Source organism: Ranitomeya imitator, chromosome 3, assembly GCF_032444005.1.
Source record: "Ranitomeya imitator isolate aRanImi1 chromosome 3, aRanImi1.pri, whole genome shotgun sequence".
Taxonomy (NCBI): domain Eukaryota; kingdom Metazoa; phylum Chordata; class Amphibia; order Anura; family Dendrobatidae; genus Ranitomeya; species Ranitomeya imitator.
In genome coordinates this window covers 7,399,393-7,423,565 of record NC_091284.1, presented here as the reverse complement: position 1 = coordinate 7,423,565, position 24,173 = coordinate 7,399,393, and the positions used below count along the sequence as shown (strand labels likewise).

General features: G+C 47.9%; 1 protein-coding gene across 6 annotated transcripts in view; it reads right to left on the bottom strand.

The window, feature by feature from the left end:
* The window catches only part of LOC138672452 (uncharacterized), a 91,035-nt gene extending 67,243 nt beyond the window's left edge, over positions 1–23,792 (bottom strand). For all 6 annotated transcript variants that reach the window (XM_069760425.1, XM_069760426.1, XM_069760428.1 and 3 more), the window contains exons 1-2: positions 23,653–23,792; positions 11,876–12,169 (exon numbers count right to left, since the gene is read on the bottom strand). In XM_069760425.1, coding sequence (XP_069616526.1) covers positions 11,876–12,169; positions 23,653–23,710 — 352 coding nt within the window. In that variant the 5' untranslated portion in view covers positions 23,711–23,792. The remainder of the gene's footprint in view (positions 1–11,875; positions 12,170–23,652) is intronic.
* Positions 23,793–24,173: the final 381 nt, after the last annotated feature.

The following is a 24,173-nucleotide window of genomic DNA, read 5'->3' as shown; positions in this document are numbered from 1 at the left end:
TGCCAGAGCCGTATATTATAGGGACGTTTAGGGCAGACAGACTTTAGCTCTGCCTAGGGGTCTCCACTCCCCCAGTCCCTAGTGTTGGGCTCCCGTCCCCTCATCCCTTTGGGTTGCACTTAGTCTTTCCTACACTGTCCGTGACATTAATCACCGGCCATGAATATTTAACCCCTTTACCCCCAAGGGTGGTTTGCACGTTAACCCCTTCATGACCCAGCCTATTTTGACCTTAAAGACCTTGCCGTTTTTTGCAATTCTGACCAGTGTCCCTTTATGAGGTAATAACTCAGGAACGCTTCAATGGATCCTAGCGGTTCTGAGATTGTTTTTTCGTGACATATTGGGCTTCATGTTAGTGGTAAATTTAGGTCAATAAATTCTGTGTTTATTTGTGATAAAAACGGAAATTTGGCGAAAATTTTGAAAATTTCGCAATTTTCACATTTTGAATTTTTATTCTGTTAAACCAGAGAGGTATGTGACACAAAATAGTTAATAAATAACATTTCCCACACGTCTACTTTACATCAGCACAATTTTGGAAACAAAATTTTTTTTTGCTAGGAAGTTATAAGGGTTAAAATTTGACCAGCGATTTCTCATTTTTACAACGAAATTTACAAAACCATTTTTTTAGGGACCACCTCACATTTGAAGTCAGTTTGAGGGGTCTATATGGCTCAAAATACCCAAAAGTGACACCATTCTAAAAACTGCACTCCTCAAGGTGCACTAAACCACATTCCAGAAGTTTATTAACCCTTCAGGTGCTTCACAGCAGCAGAAGCAACATGGAAGGAAAAAATGAACATTTAACTTTTTAGTCACAAAAATGATTTTTCAGCAACAATTTTTGTATTTTCCCAATGGTAAAAGGAGAAACTGAACCACGAAAGTTGTTGTCCAATTTATCCTGAGTACGCTGATACCACATATGTGGGGGTAAACCACTGTTTGGGCACACGGCAGGGCTTGGAAAGGAAGGAGCGCCATTTGACTTTTTGAATGAAAAATTGGCTCCACTCTTTAGCGGACACCATGTCAAGTTTGGAGAGCCCCCGTGTGCCTAAAAATTGGAGCTCCCCCACAAGTGACCGCATTTTGGAAACTAGACGCCCCAAGGAACTTATCTAGATGCATAGTGAGCCCTTTAAACCCCCAGCTGCTTCACAAATTGATCCGTAAAAATGAAAAAGTACTATTTTTTCACAAAAAAAATTCTTTTAGCCTCAATTTTTTCATTTTCACATGGACAACAGGATAAAATGGATCCTAAAATTTGTTTGGCAATTTCTCCTGAGCACACCGATACCTCACATGTGGGGGTAAACCACTGTTTGGGCACATGGTAAGGCTCGGAAGGGAAGGAGCGCCATTTGACTTTTTGAATGAAAAATTATCTCCATCGTTAGCGGACACCATGTCGCGTTTGGAGAGACCCTGTGTGCCTAAACATTGGAGCTCCCCCACAAGTGACCCCATTTTGGAAACTGGACCCCCAAGGAACTTATCTAGATGCCTAGTGAGCACTTTAAACCCTCAGGTGCTTCACAAATTGATCCGTAAAAATGAAAAAGTGCTTTTTTTTTCACAAAAAAATTCTTTTCGCCTCAATTTTTTCATTTTCACATGGGCGATAGGATAAAATGGATCTTAAAATTTGTTGAGCAATTTCTCCCGAGTACGCCGATACCTCATATGTGGGGGTAAACCACTGTTTGGGCACACGGCAGGGCTCGGAAGGGAAGGCGCGCCTTTTGACTTTTTGAATGGAAAATTAGCTCCATTTGTTAGCGGACACCATGTCGCATTTGGAGAGCCCCTGTGTGCCTATGCAATGGAGCTCCCCCACAAGTGACCCCATTTTGGAAACTAGACCCCCCAAGGAACTTATCTAGATGCATACTGAGCACTTTAAACCCCCAGGTGCTTCACAGAAGTTTATAATGCAGGGCCATGAAAATAAAAAATAATTTTTCTTTTCTCAAAAATGATTTTTTAGCCTGGAATTTCCTATTTTGCCAATAGTAATAGGAGAAATTGGACCACAAATGTTGTTGTCCAGTTTGTCCTGAGTATGCTGATACCCCATATGTGGGGGTAAACCACTGTTTGGGCGCACGGGAGGGCTCAGAAGGGAAGGCACGCCATTTGGCTTTTTAAATGGAAAATTAGCTCCAATCGTTAGCGGACACCATGTCGCGTTTGGAGAGCCCCTGTGTGCCTAAACATTAGAGATCCCCCACAAATGACCCCATTTTGGAAACTAGACCCCCAAAGGAACTAATCTAGATGTGTGGTGAGCACTTTGAACCCTCAAGTGCTTCACAGAAATTTATAACGCAGAGCCATGAAAAAAAAAAAAAAATTCTTTTCTCAAAAATGATTTTTTAGCCCGCAATTTTTTATTTTCCCAAGGGTAACAGGAGAAATTTGACCCCAAAAGTTGTTGTCCAGTTTCTCCTGAGTACGCTGATACCCCATGTGTGGGGGTAAACCACTGTTTGGGCACATGCTGGGGCTCGGAAGTGAAGAAGTGACGTTTTGAAATGCAGACTTTGATGGAATGCTCTTCGGGCGTCACGTTGCGTTTGCAGAGCCCCTGATGTGGCTAAACAGTAGAAACCCCCCACAAGTGACCCCATTTTGGAAACTAGACCCCGAAAGGAACTTATCTAGATGTGAGGTGAGCACTTTGAACCCCCAAGTGCTTCACAGAAGTTCATAACACAGAGCAGTGAAAATAATAAATACGTTTTCTTTCCTCAAAAATAATTTTTAGCCCAGAATTTTTTATTTTCCCAAGGGTAACAGGAGAAATTGGACCCCAAAAGTTGTTGTCCAGTTTCTCCTGAGTACGCTGATACCCCATGTGTGGGGGTAAACCACTGTTTGGGCACACGTCGGGGCTCAGAAGGGAAGTAGTGACTTTTGAAATGCAGACTTTGATGGAATGGTCTGCGGACGTCATGTTGCGTTTGCAGAGCCCCTGGTGTGCCTAAACAGTAGAAACCCCCCACAAGTGACCCCATTTTGGAAACTAGACCCCCAAAGGAACTTATCTAGATATGTGGTGAGCACTTTGAACCCCCAAGTGCTTCACAGACGTTTACAACGCAGAGCCGTGAAAATAAAAAATCATTTTTCTTTCCTCAAAAATTATGTTTTAGCAAGCAATTTTTTATTTTCTCAAGGGTAACAGTAGAAATTGGACCCCAGTAATTGTTGCGCAGTTTGTCCTGAGTATGCTGGTACCCCATATGTGGGGGTAAACCACTGTTTGGGCACACGTCGGGGCTCGGAAGTGAGGGAGCACCATTTGACTTTTTGAATACAAGATTGGCTGGAATCAATGGTGGCGCCATGTTGCGTTTGGAGACCCCTGATGTGCCTAAACAGTGGAAACCCCTCAATTCTAACTCCAACACACCCCTAACCCTAATCCCAACTGTAGCCATAACCCTAATCACAACCCTAACCCCAACACTCCCGTAACCCCAACACACCCCTAACCCTAACCGCAACCCTAATTCCAACCCTAACCCTAAGGCTATGTGCCAACGTTGCGGATTCGTATGAGATTTTTCAGCATCATTTTTGAAAAATCCGCAGGTAAAAGGCACTGCGTTTTACCTGCGGATTTACCGCGGATTTCCAGTGTTTTTTGTCCGGATTTCACCTGCGGATTCCTATTGAGGAATAGGTGTAAAACGCTGCGGAATCCGCACAAAGAATTGACATGCTGCGGAAAATACAACGCAGCGTTTCCGTGTGGTATTTTCCGCACCATGGGCACAGCGGATTTGGTTTTTCATATGTTTACATGGTACTGTAAACCTGATGGAACACTGCTGCGGATCCGCAGCCAAATCCGCACCATGTGCACATAGCCTAATTCTAAAGGTATGTGCACACGCTGCGGAAAACGCTGCGGATCCGCAGCAGTTTCCCATGAGTTTACAGTTCAATGCAAACCTATGGGAAACAAAAATCGCTGTACACATGCTGCGGAAAAACTGCACGGAAACGCAGCGGTTTACATTCCGCAGCATGTCGCTTCTTTCTGCGGATTCCGCAGCGGTTTTACAACTGCTCCAATAGAAAATCGCAGTTGTAAAACCGCATTGAAATGCGCAGAAAAAACATGGTAAATCCGCCATAAATCCGCAGCGGTTTAGCACTGTGGATTTATCAAATCCGCAGCGGAAAAATCCGCAGAGGACCAGAATACGTGTGCACATACCGAAACCCTAACCCTAGCCCTAACCCTACCCTAACCCTAACCCTACCCCTACCCCTACCCCTAGTTCTTACCCCAACCTTAGTGGAAGAAAAAAAAAAATTTTATTGTCCCTACCTATGGGGGTGACAAAGGGGGGGGGGGGGGGGGTCATTTACTTTTTTTTTTTTTTTTTTTTGATCACTGAGATATAACCTATCTCAGTGATCAAAATTCACTCTGGAACGAATCTGCCGGCCGGCAGATTCGGCGGGCGCACTGCACATGCGCCCGCCATTTTGGAAGATGGCGGCGCCCAGGCAGAAGACGGACGGGACCCCGGCTGGATCGGCAAGTATGATGGGATGGGGGGGGACCACGGGGTGGGGGGGCGTCGGAGCACGGGGGGGTGGATCGGAACACGGGGGGGTGGATTGGAGCACGGAGTGGGGGATCGCTGTGCGGGCGGGTGGATCGGAGCACGGGGGGGGGGGATCGCTGTGCGGGGGGGGGGGGGGATCAGAGTGCAGGGGGGGTTTGACTGGAGCACGGGGGGTGTGATTGGAGCACGGGGGGAGCGGGCAGGAGGACGGGGGAGCGGAGCACAGGACCGAGGGGAGCGGACCACAGATCGGGGGGCTGGGGGGCGATCGGTGGGGTGGGTGCACATTAGTGTGTCCAGCCATGGCCGATGATATTGCAGCATCGGCCATGGCTGGATTGTAACATTTCACCATTTTTTTAGGTGAAATATTACAAATCGCTCAGATTGGCAGTTTCACTTTCAACAGCCAATCAGAGCGATCGTAGCCACGAGGGGGTGAAGCCACCCCCCCCTGGGCTAAACTACCACTCCCCCTGTTCCTGCAGATCGGGTGAAATGGGAGTTAACCCTTTCACCCGATCTGCAGGGACGCGATCATTCCATGACGCATATGCTGCGTCATGGGTCGGAATGGCACCGACTTTCATGACGCAGCGTATGCGTCAAAGGTCGGGAAGGGGTTAATGACCGGGCCAATTTTTACAATTCTGACCACTGTCCCTTTATGAGGTTATAACTCTGGAACGCTTCAACGGATCCCGGTGATTCTGACATTGTTTTCTCGTGACATATTGTACTTCATGTTAGTGGCAAAATTTCTTTGATATTACCTGCGTTTATTTGTGGAAAAAAAAGGAAATTTGGCGAAAATTTTGAAAATTTCGCAATTTTCCAACTTTGAGTTTTTATGCAATTAAATCAAAGAAACATGTCACAAAATACTTAATAAGTAACATTTCCCACATGTCTACTTTACATCAGCACAATTTTGGAACCAAATTTTTTTTTTTGTTAGGGAGTTAAGGGTTAAAAGTTGACCAGCAATTTCTCATTTCTACAACACCATTTTTTTTTTTAGGGACCACATCTCATTTGAAGTCATTTTGAGGGGTCTATATGATAGAAAATACCCAAGTGTGACACCATTCTAAAAACTGTACCCCTCAAGGTGCTCAAAACCACATTCAAGAAGTTTATTAACCCTTCAGGTGTTTCACAGGAATTTTTGGAATGTTTAAATAAAACATTTAACTTTTTTTTCACAAAAAATTTACTTCAGCTCCAATTTGTTTTATTTTACCAAGGGTAACAGGAGAAAATGGACCCCAAAAGTTGTTGTACAATTTGTCCTGAGTACGCTGATACCTCATTTGTGGGGGCAAACCACTGTTTGGGCGCATGGCAGTGCTCGGAAGGAGCGTCATTTGACTTTTCAATGCAAAATTGACTGGAATCGAGATGGGACACCATGTCGCGTTTGGAGAGCCACTGATGTGCCTAAACATTGAAACCCCCCACAAGTGACACCATTTTGGAAAGTAGACCCCCTAAGGAACTTATCTGGATATGTGGTGAGCACGTTGACCCACCAAGGGCTTCACAGAAGTTTATAATGCAAAGCCGTAAAAATAAAACAAAAAATTTTTCCCACAAAAATTATTTTTTAGCCCCCAGTTTTGTATTTTCCTGAGGGGTAACAGGAGAAATTGGACCCCAAAAGTTGTTGTCCAATTTGTCCTGAGTGCGCCGATACCCCATATGTGGGGGGAACCACCGTTTGGGCGCATGGGAGGGCTCGGAAGGGAAGGAGCGCCATTTGGAATGCAGACTTAGATGGAATGGTCTGCAGGTGTCACATTGCGTTTGCAGAGCCCCTAATGTACCTAAACAGTAGAAACCCCCCACAAGTGACCCCATTTTGGAAACTAGACCCCCTAAGGAACTTATCTAGATGTGTTGTGAGAGCTTCGAACCCCCAAGTGTTTCACTACAGTTTATAACGCAGAGCCGTGAAAATAAAAAATCTTTTTTATTCCCACAAAAATTATTTTTTAGCCCCCAGTTTTGTATTTTCCCAAGGGTAACAGGAGAAATTGGACCCCAAAAGTTGTTGTACTATTTGTCCTGAGTACGCTGATACCCCGTATGTTGGGGCAAACCCCTGTTTGGGCACACGGGAGAGCTCGGAAGGGAAGGAGCGCTGTTTTACTTTTTCAACGCAGAATTGGCTGGAATTGAGATCGGACGCCATGTCGCGTTTGGAGAGCCCCCTGATGTGCCTAAACAGTGGAAATCCCCCAATTATAACTGAAACCCTAATCCAAACACACCCCTAACCACACCTCTAACCCTGACACACCCCTAACCCTAATCCCAACCCTATTCCCAACCGTAAATGTAATCTAAACCCTAACTTTAGCCCCAACCCAAACTGTAGCCCTAACCCTAGCCCTAACCCTAGCCCCAACCCTAGCCCCAACTCTAGCCCTAACTTTAGCCCTAACACTAACTGTAGCCTTAACCCTAGCCCCAAACCTAGCCCTAACCCTAGCCCCAACCCTAACCCTAACCCTAGCCCCAACCCTAACCCTAGCCCCAACCCTAACCCCAGCCCTAACCCTAATGGGAAAATGGAAATAAATACATTTTTTTAATTTTTCCCTAACTAAGGGGGTGATGAAGGGGGGGTTTGATTTACTTTTATAGCGGGTTTTTTAGCGGATTTTTATGATTGGCAGCCGTCACTCACTGAAAGACGCTTTTTATTGCAAAAAATATTTTTTGTGTTACCACATTTTGAGAGCTATAATTTTTCCATATTTGAGTCCACAGAGTCATGTGAGGTCTTGTTTTTTGCGGGACGAGTTGACGTTTTTATGGGTAACATTTTCGGGCACGTGACATTTTTTGATCGCTTTTTATTCCGATTTTTGTGAGGCAGAATGACCAAAAACCAGGTATTCATGAATTTCTTTTGGGGGGAGGCGTTTATACCGTTCCGCGTTTGGTAAAATGGATAAAGCAGTTTTATTCTTCGGGTCAGTACGATTACAGCGACACCTCATTTATATCATTTTTTAATGTTTTGGCGCTTTTATACGATAAAAACTATTTTATAGAAAAAATAATTATTTTTGCATCGCTTTGTTCTACTATAACTTTTTTATTTTTTTGCTGATGATGCTGTATGGCGGCTCGTTTTTTGCGGGACAAGATGACGTTTTCAGCAGTACCATGGTTATTTATATCTGTCTTTTTGATCGCGTGTTATTCCACTTTTTGTTCGGCGGTATGATAATAAAGCGTTTTTTGCCTCGTTTTTTTTTTCTTCTTTTTATAGGTCGGGTCATTACGGACGCGGCGATTCTAAATATGTGTACTTTTATTGTTTGTTTTTTTTATTTAGATAAAGAAATGTATGTATGGGAATATTTTTATTTTTTTTTTTTTTTTTTTTTACACATTTGGAAAAATTTTTTTTTACCTTTTTACTTTGTCCCAGGGGGGGACATCACAGATCGGTGATCTGACAGTTTGCACAGCACTCTGACAGATCACCGATCTGTCTCAGAGCGCTGCTGCGTTACCAAGTGCCTGCTCTGAGCAGGACCCGGATGCCGCAGCCATATTGGATCCGGGCCTGCTGCAGGGAGGGAGGTAGGAGACCCTCGCAGCAACGCGATCACATCGCGCTGCTGCGGGGGTCTCAGGGAAGCACAAAGGGAGCCCCCTCCCTGCGCGATGCTTCCCTGCACCGCCGGCACACCGCGATCATGTTTGATCGCGGTGTGCTGGGGGTTAATGTGCCGGGTGCTGTCCGTGACCGCTCCTGACACATAGTGCCGGGTGTCAGCTGCGATAGGCAGCTGACACCCGGCCGCGATCGGCCGTGCTCCCCCCGTGAGCGCGGCCGATCGCGTATGACGTACTATCCCGTCGGTGGGCATACGGGCCCACCCCACCTCGACAGGATAGTACGTCATATGGCAGAAAGGGGATAAGTGAAAAAAAAAACCTGGTACGTGTTTTTTTTTTTTTAATGTCTTTTTTCTCCTTTTCTCCCTTTGTATGGTTCTGGTCGCAGGGCTCATAGAGCAGCTACGCTGTCTGTCTCTGGAGGTGACTGACCTCCGCTATGACACTCAGCGAGGAGAGCGGCTCCAGGTCACTGCTGTTGGGGTCTCTGCAGGACAGGTTTTCCAGAGATAGAGACAAGTTTTTTGTTTTCAAGGAAGCTTGCAAACTATTTTAAGCTTCGTCCCTACTCCTCCGGGAATGAAGAACAATGAGTTGGCATTGTGATCTCTCTGCTACAGGGGGATCCGCAGTCCTGGACTCCCTCTTTGCCGCAGGATTCGGTTTGTCTCCAGGCTGTGGAATGATTTTTGAGGCTCTAGCTCTTATCTATGATGACCCTGACCGAGTCTCCTTGGCCAAGTCCAGGTTGTGCCACCTTCAGCAGAGGAATCGGTCAGTGGAGACGTAGAGCTCCAAATTCTGCAGATGGGCAACTGATACAAAATGGAATGACCCGGCTCTCAGAAGACAATTTCTTCAGGGTCTCAATGAAAGGATGACAGATGTCTTGGCGGTATATGAAGCCCCCGGAGTCCTTGGAGGCTGCTATGTCATTGGCTATACGTGTTGACAGACGCCTTCGGGATGGGTGGGCAAGACCACTTCTCCGGAGCCTCTTTCAGGTTATTGCCCCTTTGCCAGGGGAGCGGTCTAGCTGCCTGATCTAATGCTGAGAGACTTGGTGAAAAATGCTCACTAATGGCTTACAGGTTCCAACATATTAATCCTTGCCTGGATGTGCCCATCATGGCGAACATAGGCCCAACACTGCTCTTATGCAAAGCTATTTCCAACCCAAAACAGAAGATAGGGGTGCAGGGCTAACTCCTTCCCCCATTCTCTCCCATTCATACGGGGAACCTATGGCAACAAATGGAAATTAATGTGTGGACTCTCAGTCTGAAATGAGGACTGAAGAGATTTCTCCTGTCCCACCAAATGTCTATTGCTTGCTCGGCCCTTGTCCCGTCTGTACAATCTCAATAATCATCTTGTTTGGTGCCACAACGCAGGACTGGGGACAATGCTTCACATATGATTGTACTATTCCTCCTTCAAATCCTTCTGACGGTCATTTCTGCATTTATATACTCTGGACAGAAAAGAAGCCAAAATAAGGAATCTCAGGACGAGGAGGAAAGAGACAAGATAGTGCTGAGAGAAGGCCTTGTGCCAGACGAAGGCTGTAGACCACAGCCAAAACGCGGGGCATTTTCAATGAAGGACAGTTTGCTTTTAACCAAAAACGTTATATATCGGGAAGGTCCGGTCCACAGGGTGACATCCGGCTCGATGTCAGGTTCTCAGTCTTACCGACCTCACAGGCAATAGGGAAGGGTCATACCTCCGCCTTACTGTCCGGTATACCAGGCTTGCCACACAAACAAAATAACTTCTCACACGGCCGGGCTCGGAAGGGAATGAACGCCATTTCACTTTTGGAGCTCAATTTTTGGTAAAACAAATTGGAGACGGCATGTCACACTGGCAGAGCCCCCTGAGGTGCCAGGTCACACTGGCAGAGCCCCCTGAGGTGCCAGGTCACACTGGCAGAGCCCCCTGAGGTGCCAGGTCACACTGGCAGAGCCCCGAGGAGGCAGGTCACACTGGCAGAGCCCCCTGAGGTGCCAGGTCACACTGGCAGAGCCCCGAGGAGGCAGGTCACACTGGAAGAGCCCCTGAGGAGGCAAGTCACAGTGGAAGAGCCCCCTGAGGTGCCAGGTCACACTGGCAGAGCCCCTGAGGAGGCAAGTCACACTGGCAGAGCCCCGGAGGTGGCAGGTCACCCTGGCAGAGCCCCTGAGGAGGCAAGTCACACTGGCAGAGCCCCTGAGGAGGCAAGTCACACTGGCAGAGCCCCTGAGGAGGCAAGTCACACTGGCAGAGCCCCGGAGGTGGCAGGACAGCAGAACCCCTCCCCCCAATAAGTGACCCCATTTTAAACACTAAAGCCCTCAGTGAACTCTTCTGGGGGTGCAGGGAGCATACTGACACCACCGGTGGGCCACAGAATTTTATACCATTGGGCGGTATAAGAGATTAGATGGATTTATACTTTGGGGGTGAGATTACAGCGAGAGCAGATTTATATTGATATTTCATACAACTATATCCTAAGTTCTGACCCTTCTATATCTCCCCTGGCACAGTCATGCGACAGGTTGTTCTGTCGTTTTTATTGGTACCATTTTTGGGCACATGACATTTTTCATTGTATTCTGATTTTTGTGAGGCAGTTCAGGAATCGTTTATACCGTTCACATCTGGTACAAGTGATAAGACGGCTTTACCGGTCAGTGCGGTTGTATTCTGAGCTCGGTCTTTCATTTTTCCACTGACGGCGCTGTATGGCAGCTTGTTTTTTGCTGGAGGAGAACACATTTTCCTTTACATCATTTCTATTTACATACAACCTTTCTATGGTGTTTTATTCCACGTTTTGTTGAGACGTATTATGTAAAAGATAGTTTGCCACGGTTTTTGGGTTTTTTTTATGCGAGTTTCATAGATCAGGTCGTTCCGGATGCAGCGATACCAAATACGTGCACTTCTTTTCAGTCTACTTTTGTTTTTACAGAAATACAGGCATTTACTGGTGGAACATTTTTTTGCTCTTTCTTTCATACTTTTGTTACATGCTATTCCTTAGTTCTTTACTTGCGTTTTGTCTGATCACAGGTGTAATGCGTTGCACTACGCACATGGCGATACAGGAGAGCTGTCATTGTGACGCTGCAGAACACGTGCTATACCTGCTATGGAAGAGCCTAACAGGCCACCGTGCCAGGCATTATTTCACCTCCGTTCTCCACTACTACCATTGGCTCCCCGCGATTGCGTTGTGCAGGAGCCGATGAGCTGAGAGAGGTGTCCTCTCCCTTTCACAATCGCAGGGGCTTGGCAGCTCCTCGGCCCACAAATTTATCAGGATGTCTTGGTACATCCAATATCAGGAAGGGGTTAAAGACCATCATACGGGCAAAAAAAAAAAAAAAATTCAGCTAAACGAAGGCTCATAACGCCCACCTCCGATCATTGGCCCCCGGCCCCGGTACACACACCACAACTCATTCAATCGGATCAAATACAAGGACCCATAAGTTGTCGGCAGCACAAATTCCCATGTGAACAGGTAAAGTGCTGGTAACAATAACCAGATAGTCCCCCAATGTGTCGGTCCTTGTATAAGGTTAGATCTTTCAATGACAGAAGGGGAGAAATCCTGAACGATCCCCCGGCCCCCCACTCACCGAGCACCCGCAGACTGAAGAAGAGGTCGGTAATTCTGCCATTGACCAGGAGCACCGCCTTGTACAGCCCACTGTCCTCCGGAGTCACGTCACGGAGGATGAAGGTCTTCTCCGTCAGATTTGCATCAACCCTGTCCTTAATGTTATAGAACCCATAGAAGTCCGGCTCCTTCCCCTCCTCCAGGTCCACGATCTTTGTCTCATCCTTCAGCCAAGTGATCTCCGAGGGCTGAACATCTCCACCCGCTCTGAAGGTCACACTGCTGCCGGTGACTTTAGTCATCTGCTCTTCTCCTGAAAAAGAAACAAGGGATCAAAGGTATATGGACACCTCAATGTGACCTGAAAGAATAGTGACGAGCGACCGTGGATGAGCCCAGACTGTACATGTCTGACACTACTGATCCCAAGCTACAGCCTGTATTATACCCCAGAGCTGCACTCACTATTCTGCTGGTGCAGTCACTGTGTACACACATTACATTACTGATCCTGAGTTACCTCCTGTATTATACTCCAGAGCTGCACTCACTATTCTGCTAGTGCAGTCACTGTGTACATACATTACATTACTGATCCTGAGTTACCTCCTGTATTATACCCCAGAGCTGCACTCACTATTCTGCTGGTGCATTCACTGTGTACATACATTACATTACTGATCCTGAGTTACCTCCTGTATTATACCCCAGAGCTGCACTCACTATTCTGCTGGTGCAGTCACTGTGTACATACATTACATTACTGATCCTGAGTTACATCCTGTATTATACTCCAGAGCTGCACTCACTATTCTGCTGGTGCAGTCACTGTGTACATACATTACATTACTGATCCTGAGTTACCTCCTGTATTATACCCCAGAGCTGCACTCACTATTCTGCTGGTGCATTCACTGTGTACATACATTACATTACTGATCCTGAGTTACCTCCTGTATTATACCCCAGAGCTGCACTCACTATTCTGCTGGTGCATTCACTGTGTACATACATTACATTACTGATCCGGAGTTACCTCCTGTATTATACCCCAGAGCTGCACTCAGTATTCTGCTGGTGCATTCACTGTGTACATACATTACATTACTGATCCTGAGTTACATCCTGTATTATACTCCGGAGCTGCACTCAATATTCTGCTGGTGCATTCACTGTGTACATACATTACATTACTGATCCTGAGTTACCTCCTGTATTATACCCCAGAGCTGCACTCACTATTCTGCTGGTGCAGTCACTGTGTAAATACATTACTGATCCTGAGTTACATCCTGTATTATACTCCAGAGCTGCACTCACTATTCTGCTGGTGCAGTCACTGTGTACATACATAACTGATCTTGAGTTACATCCTGTATTATACCCCAGAGCTGCACTCACTATTCTGCTGGAGCATTCACTGTGTACATACATTACTGATCCTGAGTTACCTCCTGTATTATACCCCAGAGCTGCACTCACTATTCTGCTGGTGCAGTCACTGTGTACATACATAACTGATCTTGAGTTACATCCTGTATTATACCCCAGAGCTGCACTCACTATTCTGCTGGTGCATTCACTGTGTACATACATTACATTACTGATCCTGAGTTACCTCCTGTATTATACCCCAGAGCTGCACTCACTATTCTGCTGGTGCAGTCACTGTGTACATACATTACTGATCCTGAGTTACCTCCTGTATTATACCCCAGAGCTGCACTCACTATTCTGCTGGTGCAGTCACTGTGTACATACATTACATTACTGATCCTGAGTTACCTCCTATATTATACCCCAGAGCTGCACTCACTATTCTGCTGGTGCAGTCACTGTGTACATACATTACTGATCCTGAGTTACATCCTGTATTATACTCCAGAGCTGCACTCACTATTCTGCTGGTGCAGTCATTGTGTACATACATTACATTACTGATCCTGAGTTACATCCTGTATTATCCTCCAGAGCTGCACTCACTATTCTGCTGGTGCAGTCACTGTGTACATACATTACATTACTGATCCTGAGTTACATCCTGTATTATCCTCCAGAGCTGCACTCACTATTCTGCTGGTGCAGTCACTATATACATACATTACATTACTGATCCTGAGTTACATCCTGTATTATACCCCAGAGCTGCACTCACTATTCTGCTGGTGCAGTCACTGTGTACATACATTACATTACTGATCCCGAGCTACAGCCTGTATTACACTCCAGAGCTGCACTCACTATTCTGCTGGTGCAGTCACTGTGTACATTGTTATGATAGGCAATTCAGTAACACAATGTACATAGCGATCAGAGCACATACAGTGATCTGACAATAACCCAAAATAATAGAACGAGCTCTGAGACGTGGGAACTCTGTAGACCGCAATTCCTGATCCTCTCCAAACACAACTAGAGGCAGCCGTGGATTGCGCCTAACGCTCCCTATGCAACTCGGCACAGCCTGAGAAACTGACTAGCCTGAAGATAGAAAAATAAGCCTACCTTGCCTCAGAGAAATACCCCAAAGGAAAAGGCAGCCCCCCACATATGACTGTGTAAGATGAAAAGACAAACGTAGGAATGAAATAGATTCAGCAAAGTGAGGCCCGATATTCTAGACAGAACGAGGATAGAAAGATAACTTTGCGGTCTACACAAAACCCTAAAGAAAACCATGCAAAGGGGGCAAAAAGACCCTCCGTACCGAACTAACGGCATGGAGGTACACCCTTTGCGTCCCAGAGCTTCCAGCAAAACAAATAGACAAGCTGGACAGAAAAAATAGCAACAAATAGCAAAGAAGCACTTAGCTATGCTGAGCAGCAGGCCACAGGAATGATCCAGAGAAACACAAGTCCAACACTGGAACATTGACAGGAAGCATGGATCAAAGCATTAGGTGGAGTTAAGTAGAGAAGCAGCTAACGACCTCACCAGATCACCTGAGGGAGGAAACTCAGAAGCTGCAGTACCACTTTCCTCCACAAACGGAAGCTCCCAGAGAGAATCAGCCGAAGTACCACTTGTGACCACAGGAGTGAACTCTGCCACAGAATTCACAACAGTACCCCCCCCTTGAGGAGGGGTCACCGAACCCTCACCAGAGCCCCCAGGCCGACCAGGATGAGCCACATGAAAGGCACGAACAAGATCGGGAGCATGGACATCAGAGGCAAAAACCCAGGAATTATCTTCCTGAGCATAACCCTTCCATTTAACCAGATACTGGAGTTTCCGTCTTGAAACACGAGAATCCAAAATCTTCTCCACAACATACTCCAATTCCCCCTCCACCAAAACCGGGGCAGGAGGCTCAACAGATGGAACCATAGGTGCCACGTATCTCCGCAACAATGACCTATGGAATACGTTATGTATGGAAAAAGAATCTGGGAGGGTCAGACGAAAAGACACAGGATTAAGAACCTCAGAAATCCTATACGGACCAATAAAACGAGGTTTAAACTTAGGAGAGGAAACCTTCATAGGAATATGACGAGAAGATAACCAAACCAGATCCCCAACATGAAGTCGGGGACCCACACGGCGTCTGCGATTAGCGAAACGTTGAGCCTTCTCCTGGGACAAGGTCAAATTGTCCACTACCTGAGTCCAAATCTGCTGCAACCTGTCCACCACAGTATCCACACCAGGACAGTCCGAAGACTCAACCTGTCCTGAAGAGAAACGAGGATGGAATCCAGAATTGCAGAAAAACGGCGAAACCAAGGTAGCCGAGCTGGCCCGATTATTAAGGGCGAACTCAGCCAAAGGCAAAAAGGACACCCAGTCATCCTGATCAGCAGAAACAAAGCATCTCAGATATGTTTCCAAGGTCTGATTGGTTCGTTCGGTCTGGCCATTAGTCTGAGGATGGAAAGCCGAGGAAAAAGACAAGTCAATGCCCATCCTACCACAAAAGGCTCGCCAAAACCTCGAAACAAACTGGGAACCTCTGTCAGAAACAATATTCTCTGGAATGCCATGCAAACGAACCACATGCTGGAAGAACAAAGGCACCAAATCAGAGGAGGAAGGCAATTTAGACAAGGGTAACAGATGGACCATCTTAGAAAAGCGATCACAGACCACCCAAATGACTGACATCTTTTGAGAAACGGGAAGGTCAGAAATAAAATCCATAGAGATATGTGTCCAAGGCCTCTTCGGGACCGGCAAGGGCAAAAGCAACCCACTGGCACGAGAACAGCAGGGCTTAGCCCGAGCACAAATCCCACAGGACTGCACAAAAGAACGCACATCCCGCGACAGAGACGGCCACCAAAAGGATCTAGCCACTAACTCTCTGGTACCAAAGATTCCAGGATGACCAGCCAACACCGAACAATGAAGTTCAGAGACAACTTTACTAGTCCACCTATCAGGGACGAACAGTTTCTCCGCTGGGCAACGATCAGGTTTATTAGCCTGAAATTTTTGCAGCACCCGCCGCAAATCAGGGGAGATGGCAGACACAATTACTCCTTCCTTGAGAATACCCGCCGGCTCAGATACACCCGGAGAGTCGGGCACAAAACTCCTAGACAGAGCATCCGCCTTCACATTTTTAGAGCCCGGAAGGTACGAAATCACAAAGTCAAAACGGGCAAAAAACAACGACCAACGAGCTTGTCTAGGATTCAAGCGCTTGGCAGACTCGAGATAAGTCAAGTTCTTATGATCAGTCAATACCACCACGCGATGCTTAGCTCCTTCAAGCCAATGACGCCACTCCTCGAATGCCCGCTTCATGGCCAGCAACTCTCGGTTGCCCACATCATAATTTCGCTCAGCAGGCGAAAACTTCCTGGAAAAGAAAGCGCATGGTTTCATCACTGAGCAACCAGAACCTCTCTGTGACAAAACAGCCCCTGCTCCAGTCTCAGAAGCATCAACCTCGACCTGGAACGGAAGAGAAACATCTGGTTGACACAACACAGGGGCAGAAGAAAAACGACGCTTCAACTCTTGAAAAGCTTCCACAGCAGCAGAAGACCAATTGACCAAATCAGCACCCTTCTTGGTCAAATCGGTCAATGGTTTGGCAACACTAGAAAAATTGCAGATGAAGCGACGATAAAAATTAGCAAAGCCCAGGAACTTTTGCAGACTTTTCAGAGATGTCGGCTGAGTCCAATCATGGATGGCTTGGACCTTAACTGGATCCATCTCGATAGTAGAAGGGGAAAAGATGAACCCCAAAAATGAAACTTTCTGCACACCGAAGAGACACTTTGATCCCTTCACAAACAAAGAATTAGCACGCAGGACCTGAAAAACCGTTCTGACCTGCTTCACATGAGACTCCCAATCATCCGAGAAGATCAAAATGTCATCCAAGTACACAATCAGGAATTTATCCAGGTACTCACGGAAGATGTCATGCATAAAGGATTGAAACACTGATGGAGCATTGGCAAGCCCGAACGGCATCACTAGATACACAAAATGACCCTCGGGCGTATTAAATGCAGTTTTCCATTCATCGCCTTGCCTGATTCTCACCAGATTATACGCACCACGAAGATCTATCTTAGTGAACCAACTAGCCCCCTTAATCCGAGCAAACAAATCAGATAAAGGCAAGGGGTACTGAAATTTAACAGTGATCTTATTAAGAAGGTGGTAATCAATACACGGTCTCAGCGAACCATCCTTCTTGGCTACAAAAAAGAACCCTGCTCCTAATGGCGACGATGACGGGCGAATATGTCCCTTCTCCAGGGATTCCTTCACATAACTCCGCATAGCGGTGTGCTCAGGCACGGATAAATTAAACAGTCGACCTTTTGGGAATTTACTACCAGGAATCAAATTGATAGCACAATCACAATCCCTATGCGGAGGTAGGGCATCGGACTTGGGCTAATACATCCCGGTAATCAGACAAGAACTCTGGAACCTCAGAAGGGTTGGATGACGAAATAGAGAGAAATGGAACATCACCATGTACCCCCTGACAACCCCAGCTGGACACCAACATGGAATTCCAATCCAATACTGGATTATGGACCTGTAGCCATGGCAACCCCAACACGACCACATCATGCAGATTATGCAACACCAGAAAGCGAATAACCTCCTGATGTGCAAGAGCCATGCACATGGTCAGCTGGGTCCAGTATTGAGGCTTATTCTTGGCCAAAGGCGTAGCATCAATTCCTCTCAATGGAATAGGACACTGCAAGGGCTCCAAGAAAAACCCACAACGTTTAGCATAATCCAAGTCCATCAAATTCAGGGCAGCGCCTGAATCCACAAATGCCATGACAGAAAACGACGACAAAGAGCAGATCAAGGTAACGGACAGAAGAAATTTTGACTGTACAGTACCAATGGCGGCAGACCTATGGAACCGCTTAGTGCGCTTAGGACAATCAGAGATAGCATGAGTGGAATCACCACAGTAGAAACACAGCCCATTCAGACGTCTGTGTTCTTGCCGTTCAACTCTGGTCAAAGTCCTATCGCACTGCATAGGCTCAGGTTTAATCTCAGGTAATACCGCCAAATGGTGCACAGATTTACGCTCACGCAAGCGTCGACCGATCTGAATGGCCAAAGACATAGACTCATTCAAACCAGCGGGCATAGGAAATCCCACCATGACATCCTTAATGGCTTCAGAGAGACCCTTTCTGAAAATGGCTGCGAGCGCACCTTCATTCCATTGAGTGAGCACGGACCATTTTCAAAATTTCTGGCAATATAGCTCTATCTCATCCTGAGCCTGACAAAGAGCCAGCAAATTTTTTTCTGCCTGATCTACTGAATTAGGCTCATCGTACAGCAATCCAAGCGCCAGGAAAAACGCATCGATATCACCCAATGCAGGATCTCCTGACGCAAGAGAAAATGCCCAGTCCTGAGGGTCGCCACGCAAAAAAGAAATGACGATCCTAACCTGTTGCGCTGGGTCACCAGAGGAGCGAGGTTTCAAAGCCAGAAACAGTTTACAATTATTCTTGAAACTCAGAAACTTAGTTCTATCTCCAAAAAACAAATCTGGAATAGGAATTCTCGGTTCTAACAAAGAATTCTGAACCACAAAATCCTGAATATCTTGAACTCTTGCCGTGAGCTGATCTACACATGAAGACAGACCTTTAATGTCCATTGTAACACCTGTGTCCTGAACCACCCAAATGTCTAGGGGAAAAAAAAGACATCACAGTGCAAAGGAAAAAAAATGGTCTCAGAACTTCTTTTTTCCCTCTATTGAGAATCATTAGTACTTTGGGCTTCCTGTACTGTTATGAAAGGCAATTCAGTACCACAATGGACATAGCGATCAGAGCACATACAGTGATCTGACAATAACCCAAAATAATAGAACGAGCTCTGAGACGTGGGAACTCTGTAGACCGCAATTCCTGATCCTCTCCAAACACAACTAGAGGCAGCCGTGGATTGCGCCTAACGCTCCCTATGCAACTCGGCACAGCCTGAGAAACTGACTAGCCTGAAGATAGAAAAATAAGCCTACCTTGCCTCAGAGAAATACCCCAAAGGAAAAGGCAGCCCCCCACATATAATGACTGAGTAAGATGAAAAGACAAACGTAGGAATGAAATAGATTCAGCAAAGTGAGGCCCGATATTCTAGACAGAACGAGGATAGAAAGATAACTTTGCGGTCTACACAAAACCCTAAAGAAAACCACGCAAAGGGGCAAAAAGACCCTCCGTACCGAACTAACGGCACGGAGGTACACCCTTTGCGTCCCAGAGCTTCCAGCAAAACAAATAGACAAGCTGGACAGAAAAAATAGCAACAAATAGCAAAGAAGCACTTAGCTATGCTGAGCAGCAGGCCACAGGAATGATCCAGAGAAACACAAGTCCAACACTGGAACAATGACAGGAAGCATGGATCAAAGCATTAGGTGGAGTTAAGTAGAGAAGCAGCTAACGACCTCACCAGATCACCTGAGGGAGGAAACTCAGAAGCTGCAGTACCACTTTCCTCCACAAACGGAAGCTCCCAGAGAGAATCAGCCGAAGTACCACTTGTGACCACAGGAGTGAACTCTGCCACAGAATTCACAACAGTACATACATTACATTACTGATCCCAAGCTACAGCCTGTATTACACTCCAGAGCTGCACTCACTATTCTGCTGGTGCAGTCACTGTGTACATACATTACATTACTGATATTACATTACTGATCCCGAGCTACAGCCTGTATTATGCTCCAGAGCTGCACTCACTATTCTGCTGGTGCAGTCACTGTGTACATACATTACATTACTGATCCTGAGTTACATCCTGTATTATACTCCAGAGCTGCACTCACTATTCTACTGGTGCAGTCACTGTGTACATACATTACATTACTGATCCTGAGTTACATCCTGTATTATACTCCAGAGCTGCACTCACTATTCTGCTGGTGCAGTCACTGTGTACATACATTACATTGCTGATCCTGAGTTACATCCTGTATTATACTCCAGAGCTGCACTCACTATTCTGCTGGTGCAGTCACTGTGTACATACATTACTGATCCTGAGTTACATCCTGTATTATACCCCAGAGCTGCACTCACTATTCTGCTGGTGCAGTCACTGTGTACATACATTACTGATCCCAAGCTACAGCCTGTATTACACTCCAGAGCTGCACTCACTATTCTGCTGGTGCAGTCACTGTGTACATACATTACATTACTGATCCTGAGTTACATCCTGTATTATACCCCAGAGCTGCACTCACTATTCTGCTGGTGCAGTCACTGTGTACATACATTACATTACTGATCCTGAGTTACATCCTGTATTATACTCCAGAGCTGCACTCACTATTCTGCTGGTGCAGTCACTGTGTACATTACATCACTGATCCTGAGTTACATCCTGTATTATACTCCAGAGCTGCACTCACTATTCTGCTGGTGCAGTCACTGTGTACATACATTACATTACTGATCCTGAGTTACATCCTGTATTATACCCCAGAGCTGCACTCACTATTCTGCTGGTGCAGTCACTGTGTACATACATTACATTACTGATCCTGAGTTACATCCTGTATTATACTCCAGAGCTGCACTCACTATTCTGCTGGTGCAGTCACTGTGTACATTACATCACTGATCCTGAGTTACATCCTGTATTATACTCCAGAGCTGCACTCACTATTCTGCTGGTGCAGTCACTGTGTGCAGTTTGCTTGTGCACTTGCCACTATCAGCAAGCTTCGCACATAGGTTGTCTACTCCCTGAATGCTTTGCCCCTGTTCCTCCATTACCTCAATCTCATCACACCCAGCACACAAGGTTGGGGAATGATGGCGGAGGACGAGCAGCAGGACGAGGTCCGGTCACATTATACATTCCGTATTACTTCTATAAAATTTAAAATATACCTTCAGAGAGAAGGACTCTGGGGATGTCTACAGCCCGCTATTGCATGTAGATAGCTAGTTAAAGTCAGTATCATCCCTTTATGAGCCTTGTGGCACGACTTAGGCCAAAAGCCAAACCAGAGGCAATTTGCAGAGACGTGTTTCAGGGAGTTTGCCCCTCATCAGTACAATACTATCGTGTGAGGATTCGTTCCCTCATAGCTTTTCTTTTTTCTCGACTCTGGTGCAGAAAAAGACCAATTTCCATGTGACATTATGTGCGAAGAAAATGCCAGGAACGTCTGGAGATTTTAAAGGGGAAATTATTGCAGTGGTTCAAAGTGGCACTTTTTTCTTGTGCAGCTTCAGTAAGTGGCACGTTACTCACTGAGGTGGAGGAATCCGAGCAGAATCCACACGGATTGGGCACAAATCTCATCCACCCACTGGAGAATATCAACGCGGATTTCACCAACCAAAAAACAAGAGCCACAACAGGTTTCCACTAATAGTCCTGAATAAAATAAGATCTGACCAAGAATGACAGAAGCTACAATCATGATAGGAGGAACGAGGCCCCTCACACCGGAGCCTGGACCAGATCAGAGGAGGAAGGAGGCCGCTCACACCGGAGCCTGGACCAGATCAGAGGAGGAACGAGGCCCCTCACACCGGAGCCTGGACCAGATCAGAGGAGGAAGGAGGCCGGTCACACCGGAGCCTGGACCAGATCAGAGGAGGAAGGAGGCCGGTCACACCGGAGCCTGGACCAGATCAGAGGAGGAAGGAGGCCGGTCACACCGGAGCCGGGACCAGATGAGAGGAGGAAGGAGGCCGCTCACACCGGAGCCTGGACCAGATGAGAGGAGGAAGGAGGCCGGTCACACCGGAGCCATGACCAGATCAGAGGAGGAAGGAGGCCGGTCACACCGGAGCCTGGACCAGATCAGAGGAGGAAGGAGGCCGGTCACACCGGAGCCTTGACCAGATCAGAGGAGGAAGGAGGCCGGTCACACCGGAGCCTGGACCAGATCAGAGGAGGAAGGAGGCCGGTCACACCGGAGCCTGGACCAGATCAGAGGAGGAAGGAGGCCGGTCACACCGGAGCCTGGACCAGATCAGAGGAGGAAGGAGGCCGGTCACACCGGAGCCAGGACCAGATCAGAGGAGGAAGGAGGCCGGTCACACCGGAGCCAGGACCAGATCAGAGGAGGAAGGAGGCCGCTCACACCGGAGCCGGGACCAGATCAGAGGAGGAAGGAGGCCGCTCACACCGGAGCCGGGACCAGATGAGAGGAAGGAGGCCGCTCACACCGGAGCCAGGACACGATCAGAGGAGGAAGGAGGCCCCTCACACTGGAGCCTGGACCAGATCAGAGGAGGAAGGAGGCCGGTCACACCGGAGCCTGGACCAGATCAGAGGAGGAAGGAGGCCGGTCACACCGGAGCCAGGACCAGATCAGAGGAGGAAGGAGGCCGGTCACACCGGAGCCGGGACCAGATCAGAGGAGGAAGGAGGCCGCTCACACCGGAGCCGGGACCAGATCAGAGGAGGAAGGAGGCCGCTCACACCGGAGCCAGGACCAGATGAGAGGAGGAAGGAGGCCGGTCACACCGGAGCCAGGACCAGATGAGAGGAGGAAGGAGGCCGCTCACACCGGAGCCAGGACCAGATCAGAGGAGGAAGGAGGCCGGTCACACCGGAGCCGGGACCAGATCAGAGGAGGAAGGAGGCCGGTCACACCGGAGCCGGGACCAGATCAGAGGAGGAAGGAGGCCGGTCACACCGGAGCCGGGACCAGATCAGAGGAGGAGGCCACAGGAGTCCGGACGTCCTCGTTGACTTGTATGGAGTCGCACCCGTTGATTTGCCCGCAGACCTCGGGGCTGATGTGAGGACGGTAACGAGCGCCGTAGCGTGGTTGTTTACCGGACCGTTCACACCTTCTGACCAGCGATGACGGTTGAGGTGAGATCCTGTCATGGAGAAGACGCTGTGGGTCCTCACATATCTGCACACATTGCGCTTTGTTTCTGCGGCGTGTGAACACGGCCTGTGCCGGTATCTCGCCCACCGCACGTAAATGTCACCTGGTATAGAACGTGTCCGGTCATGATCCGCGCCAGGAAACGCATCGCCCGCACGTCTGAGGCGGCTCAGCACACGGGCGACATTTCTTTTCCCTGAGGAGGCAGAACACAGGTGGATCGTGTGGGGAAAGTAAACCGCAACGTGTGGACAGACCCTCAGTGCACCCCCCTCTGTGTGTGTGAATGAGAGCGGCCTCTGGGGTGTGGGCCTGAGCGGGAGATACCATGTAGGGAATCGGGGGAGGACAGGTGTGTGCGCCTCAGGTAACTGCCGGGCACAGTCCCGGGGACGGGAGCTCCTCCGCTGCTGCAGATACTGAACACCCGGCTTTACCGCTCGTCCATCACTCACCCCGACACCAGACGCTCAGCAGCAGCAGAACCACAGTCCCGGTCTCCAATTCCCGCATCGTGCGGCCGAGCTCCGCTGCAGGACGGCGGCTCCGCCCGAGGCAGGACACCGGAAGTAGAGGAAAGTGAAACCGAAAGCTGCGGTGCTCGGTACCGGATGTACAGGCTGACCTTTACTGGGGTTATAGGGGGCCGCCCCTGACCTGTACTGGGGTTATAGGGGGCCGCCCCTGACCTGTACTGAGGCCTGGGGTTATAGGGGGCCGCCCCTGACCTGTACTGAGGCCTGGGGTTATAGGGGGCCGCCCCTGACCTGTACTGGGGTTATAGGGGGCCGCCCCTGACCTGTACTGGGGTTATAGGGGGCCGCCCCTGACCTGTACTGAGGCCTGGGGTTATAGGGGGCCGCCCCTGACCTGTACTGAGGCCTGGGGTTATAGGGGGCTGCCCCTGACCTGTACTCAGGCCTGAGGTTATAGGGGGGCTGCCCCTGACCTGTACTGAGGTCTGGGGTTATAGGGG